At 35.1% G+C, this 6401-nt stretch overlaps 1 protein-coding gene across 1 annotated transcript; it reads right to left on the bottom strand.

The window, feature by feature from the left end:
* Positions 1 to 323: 323 nt before the first annotated feature.
* LOC129577936 (integumentary mucin C.1-like) lies at positions 324 to 838 on the bottom strand. The gene is made up of 2 exons (XM_055465801.1): positions 493 to 838; positions 324 to 388 (listed from the first exon to the last, which is right to left on the bottom strand). Exons 1-2 carry the CDS (start codon positions 836 to 838, stop codon positions 324 to 326), a joined length of 411 nt encoding a protein of 136 aa, XP_055321776.1.
* Positions 839 to 6401: the final 5563 nt, after the last annotated feature.

Genomic DNA, 6401 nt, shown 5'->3' with positions numbered 1-6401 from the left:
CTGACGAATTGTCCACCAAATGAACAACGTTTGGTTGCAATTGCAGTAAATATACAGCCTTGCTAATTTTCTATCAAAGTTATTGAAAAATACATCAACTTGTTTGGAATTTAAAATATAATAAGAATTGCAATGTTTATTTGAGGAAAATACACAATTTGATGTTAAACCATAAAAAGTAAAATGAATTTCGCAAACAATTCGCAGGTTGATTGGAGTCAGCTTGAAGATTTATAATTGCAGATACTTGTATATACTACAAATGAACATTTTATTTTTTCATTGCTTCAGTACACGAGCTTCGTATATTTTGCATTTTGTTGTTATAAATAGTCCATCTCATTGGCATAGTAGTTCTTCACGTTATTTGCAAAATATTCGTTTGAAACTAAACAAGTAAGCAGCGACAAATGTTGTTCGAGTCACAGTACCCAGATTTGTAGTCATAATGAAGGCATATTTTATAACAACTTATCGAATTGAGATCTTTACATTCATTATGAGGAAGAGGCGTTCCTTTATGTGGGTTTGTTGTTGTAACGATTCCCTCAGTAGTTGTCTCTTCAGTTGTTCCTTCAGTCGTTGTTGTCGTCGGCGGCGTTGTTGGTGGATCAGTGGTATTTGGTTCCGAGGTCGTCGCGGGTTCTTCAGTTGATGGGCTATCAGATGTTGAACTTCCTGGTTCCTCAGTCGTCGTTGTGTAATCGGGCGTCGTTGTTTCAGTTGTTTCCGTCCACTCTGTTGGCTTACTATCAGGTACTTCTCCAAAATGGGCTGAGAGTACTACTTGAAAAACGGCCGCATAGATAACAACCGCAACAATTACGTTAATGTCCATTTTGCGTGTTACAATTTTTGCTTTTCGAGGTGTCTGAGAAAGTTGCAATTTTGAACTGATTTACAATAGCTGTTGCTCTAGTTTATATAGCAAAAATTGTCCATGACTTCCAAAAGCAAAGAATTATTCTAAATATGTTTGTTGCATTCTTTTTGTATTGCAAGTGTCAACGTAAAAGACAATGAAGCCATTGTAACCAAAATGGCTACTGAATATATCATTCTTATTGCACATCATCCATAAATTGTTTTCTTATCGATATGCCACTACTATGTATGAGCACACTAACGCTTCTGTGACTTTGTGAGCATTATTCAAGGGACACCACATAAACGAAGGTACGTTTGCCAGAATTTGCCTACGCTTGTATTGAATCATTTCACTGGTATTTTGTGCGATAAAAATCACAGTTGGTTTGACAAATTACTGCGAAATTCTGTTATTGAATTTATTATTGATGTTCTGCAGTAATTTTATATTCCTATAAGTTATATATTGCACAGAGAAAACTGAATTAGTGAACCCTGCGAATTCTATTGGTGAAAAGTAAAAGTATCAATAGATTGCATTATTGAACCCTGACAGTCTATTGGTGAAACGTGTTTCTACCAATGAAATTTTTTATTTGTATTGGTAAATTCAATACAATAGACAGCATTAGTAACTTAATTTGATTATAAATGAATGTAAACAATTTTTCATTTAGCTTATGCCCAATTTAGAGTTTGCATTGAGAAACAAAAAAGAAAAATTTTCAACACTTTGTTTTACTTTGTCCAAATATTCCAAAATTACCAAGAACAAAAATCCATGTCCCGATGTAACCAATGCATATAATGTATAGTTTGCTCTGATCAAATAAACTGAAGGCTAAAAATGAGAATGATGTTCGAGGTTTGTTTCCTTGTCTTAACTGTCCATGCAAAAAATTGTACTAATCATACGACTCTTGCATTCACTTCAGAAATTTTATCAAATGAAAATTTTTGCATCGAATTGTAAGCCAGGCACACGAAATGTGCAAACCATCTTTGCAATTTGCTGCAGTTGTTTTTATACAAACCAAATATCCACTTGCTGCCAAATCTATATTTATCTTAAGTATTGATGATAAAAATCTAAGAGAATTCAAACGCAAATATGTCTGTTGTATCAGTCGCTATGAATATTTATTTCAATACCCTTCGGCAAGTTTCATTGTGAACGTTTTGTCATTGGAAATTTTTACATAAATTTCATCTTTAATTCCCATTGATTGAAGCTTCAGAGAGATATCAAACTAGTATCCACTATCCATATAAGTTTGAAAAAAAGTTCAGGTGGAAAAAGTAGGTAATAATACGAAGATTGCTTTTGACTCATTCAATCGTGTATTTATTTCGATAACAATTCATTTCATTATTCTTCAATATTTTCAAAATTGAAGTTTAGGCAGAAACAAACAAACTCTCTGTTGTGAATCCTAATTCACGGCATGCCGAATAGCAAAGAGAGGATGGAGAATGTAGGCACACATCATGGGGAGCAATATCTCCATCTCCGTCAACACCATTAAAAACAAAAGGCACTGGAATAACATTTTGGGTAAATGAATTAAATTTACAGTTAATAAGTATTAGTGTAAGCATTCATTTATCCATGATACGATACTTACACGAAACATTTTTCGTATCGTCAACTGGTGATGCGACTGCATTGTCAAAAGTAACACAAAGAAAGATGAAAATGGCGAAATTTAGTTTGAAAATCATTTTCATTATTGTTGAAGATTTCGCTCTTGCAAGGCACTAATTGGCATTTAAATTTTAAACTAACTTACAATGTCCGTTGTTTTGGGCTTTTATAGCTGAACAAGTTGCCGGTGCTTTCAGAAATGAAGAGGAATTCGTTAGAAATGACAGGAAATAATACGAAAGAAAATACTTTTGATGTTGTTGTAGCCTATAACTTAGAGGCTGTCATAAAATGTGTAGAAAAATTGTAAATTTGTATACCAAACGCTGATAATGATCACATCTACTACCGGTTAATTACTCTTTTGAACATGCAATTAAAAATCAATTGATTTTATTGCAGAATTTCCTTGCTCTTCGCATTGTTATTGGCATTTTTTTTTCTACAAAACTCATGATAAAACTTTACTCCTTACAAAATATTTCTGCTGTCATAAAATGTAACTAGCTATACAGGTGCCATAAAATCCAGTGCTGCTTTGTCAAATGAATGTGTACTAAACTGTGTAATTCCAATCAAACTCGCACTGAATGCGGAACCTGTTTGTCTTTATACGATTAACCTGAGAGAACTACTTGAAAAATAATAATAACAAAAACACGATCGTTGTTGCATTTTTCAATTTCTTCCTACTGTAAGAATGAAACAACAACAAAAAGATGGTAAAAATGGCAATTACAAATTAAAGTACACCTAACATGTGCACAAAATGATGCCTGGAAGCTTCTGCTGGTAATTTCACTGGTTTCACGATTATTTAGTAGCAAACCATTGGTCTTTAAATTATTTTTTTATCGATTTCGTTCCAATTCCTACTGGGATCGGCATCTAGTGTGCCAATGGCCTAATGGTCGGTGTCTGTCTCTTACGGTGGATTTTATAAAACAATTGTCATAATTTCACTTCTGCATTCCGTGTTTTTTTTTCTGCTTCTTCTCCGGAACGTTATCCGTGGCCTGGCATATTCATTACGGTTGCACATTTGGACGTGCAGTGCGCACTCAAATTACACGAGCCTTGTACCATATAGTTTTCGCTAAATTTATTAATAAATTGATGCTTACGAAACGAAGCTATGATGGCCATTGTTGATAAAAACTGGCGCAGCCGTTTAAATAATATGAATTTAACTATCCAATTTATTACTAGACATTGCATATATGAAAACTAATGATAAGGCGCACTTGAACGGCACTTAAATGTAAGTTATACGTGCAGTAAACGTCGATTTCATCATATAATTTAATAAGTCGATTTGATTAGACCCAAACCGAAGCGAATTTCCCCATTTCAACCGTTATTTCAATCGATTTGAAAGTTTATGATATTTCTTCTCTACTTGTTTTTTTCGTTTTGCAAATTTCACAATTAAACTTATACTGCTGGATCGTTGTGTGAGATCGTATCAAGTTCTATTAAAACTATATGTGCATAAAATTATGAATAAACTCGAAATTCCCTCGTGATTCGCTCGAACCGATTGCATTTCTGCGTCTCAGCAATGCACGGTGATCTGCATGAGATCATTTATGCTATTCATGCAAATCATAAATTTTGAAATAATAAACGGTGAACAACAAATTCGGTTGTTTCTTTTCATTCTACGGCCAAAAAAATCATCAAGTGGAAATAGAAAAAAATAAATGGAAGGAATACATAGGCCAACAGTCAATTATAACAAATTATGCCCATTTTTAGTGATAAAAATCATTTACAATGACTATAGCGATACTAAACCGTCGATCGGTGTGCAATGAATGAACAATTTTTGGATCGTGGGCTAATAGCGTAATTCACCTGCTATACGGAACGAAACGTATACCAGTTCATTCGATTCGCATTCAATCTTGATTTACATGCATTTCCAAATCCAAACACGATGATGTAATGGATCAGTTATGAAGTGACGTAGACAATATTCATTTGGGGAACACACAGTTTTTGGACAATTACCATTTTAGTTGCAGTTTGTTCTGCATGTAACTTAAAAACACTGCATTAGGTAATTTAGAAGAATGTGATTTAAAATGCATCAGAATGACGTTCTTATAGAAAGCTCAACATTGTTTTCTTCTCTCCCAACTCGACAACCGTTCGGTTGCCATAAATGTATGCAACATGAATAGATGACAAATAAAAGGGAAGGAGAGAGCAAAGACGAAGAGAGGTGAAACAAATCAATGCACACATATTTCTGGGCACGCGAAGGTAAGAAGAAAGAAGGCAAGCGGTGTTGAGCGCGTTGACGCGCACGTTTTATAGAAGAGAAGCAGCAGCCTAAAAAAACACATACACAACGTTCAAGAATGCAAGGCTATTCAAGGTTGTTGCTGGTGTCTGCGATAAGCATCATGTTTGGCCATTGAAACATATGAGTTACACAGAAATGAAATGCACTTGCAGCGATGCTACTTTGAGCATATTTCATTTGAGAAGCAGCAGATAGAAAAAAAAACCGCCGAGTTTTGCAATCAAGAAAAGTTTCCACTGACATTTTCAAGTGCAGAAAGTAAACAGAAGATTGAAGTAGCCACAGAGTACGTTTGCCTAGCAAAAATAGAATGAAAAGACGCGCAAAACGACGACGACAAGCGCACAATAAACAAACATCGAACGCGGAGAGGAGGAAAAATGGAAGATAATCAAAATGCTGCTGTTCCAAACGATTCAACGCGCACCGTGGTCCCAAGCAGTGATTTCATTCTGAGAATAGAAACGGTTGACACCGAAAAAAATAGAAACTATATGTAAGAAGAGAGATGAACGTTGTGAGACATTCTTTACTTGAATGGTGAATATCCTGTTTGTTGGTGTTGTCTGGGGGAATGATCGGTATACATATGAGAGAGCGGATGGACGCGAGTAAAACGCATTTCATCCAGATTCGGATTTGATACGCAATACGTGCAATAGCAAGAGCTATTCAATAACTCAAGTATGCTGATCATTTTGCAGAAAGAAAGCATTTTTTTGCTTCTTCTTCTTCTTCGTTCGTTCGTTTCTTAATATGGCTCTTGACATCGGCCAACGATGTCCATGGAGAGAGAACTACATTTTCCAAAATGGTAAAACACAAAACGCTAAACAACCCAAGCCGATTGAAATGTGTATATAAATGAATTTGTTGTTGAACGCATCGCAATGAATTGCACGAAACAAAAAAAAATGCACAATGACACAAAGCAAAGAAAAAATCAGCAAAATACCAAATGAAATGGAACAAGAATTGAGAAAGGATCGTCCAGAGAACGATAATAGCGATTGCTGGTTGGAGCATTTTTTTTGCTCTTGGAAGAAATCAAGCTCTTCTCTCTGTCGTTCAGTTTTCCAAAATGAAATGCACTTGCTTAGTATTACTTTTCCGTACACAACGTGTCAAGGGAAAGTATAGGAATTGGTCCCGAAAACTTTTTTCGCAAAATTAGCTTAGATCATCATAAAAACTCATGAAACGCGTAGAAAACCACTTTTTGAGACACTTTTCCGTTCGTGTGCCGTCGTCGTTGTCGTCGTTGTCGTTGTCGTCGTTGGTGTTTGTTAACACGATAACTCAAAGAAAAACCTCAAAAAATTGACACTTTTGTATGGGAGGTACCTGTAAATCGAATCCGATTGGCTTCAAACTTCCTGGGATTTCATTTTTTGGAGAAAAATAAGATTCTGAAAGTTTGAAACCAATCGGAATCGATTTACGGGTACCTCCCATACAAAATTTTTGAAATTTTGACTAAAATTACCGAGTTTTGCACAATTTTGAATGGGAGGTACCCGTTAATCGATTTTGATTGGCTTCAAACTTTCTGAGGTTTCATTTTTTGGAGAAAAAATA

This window comes from Sitodiplosis mosellana, unplaced genomic scaffold, assembly GCF_009176505.1.
Source record: "Sitodiplosis mosellana isolate CC-2019 unplaced genomic scaffold, AAFC_SMos_1.0 Smas_scaffold_1, whole genome shotgun sequence".
Classification (NCBI taxonomy): Eukaryota; Metazoa; Arthropoda; class Insecta; order Diptera; family Cecidomyiidae; genus Sitodiplosis; species Sitodiplosis mosellana.
This window is presented reverse-complemented; position numbering and strand designations above follow the sequence as displayed.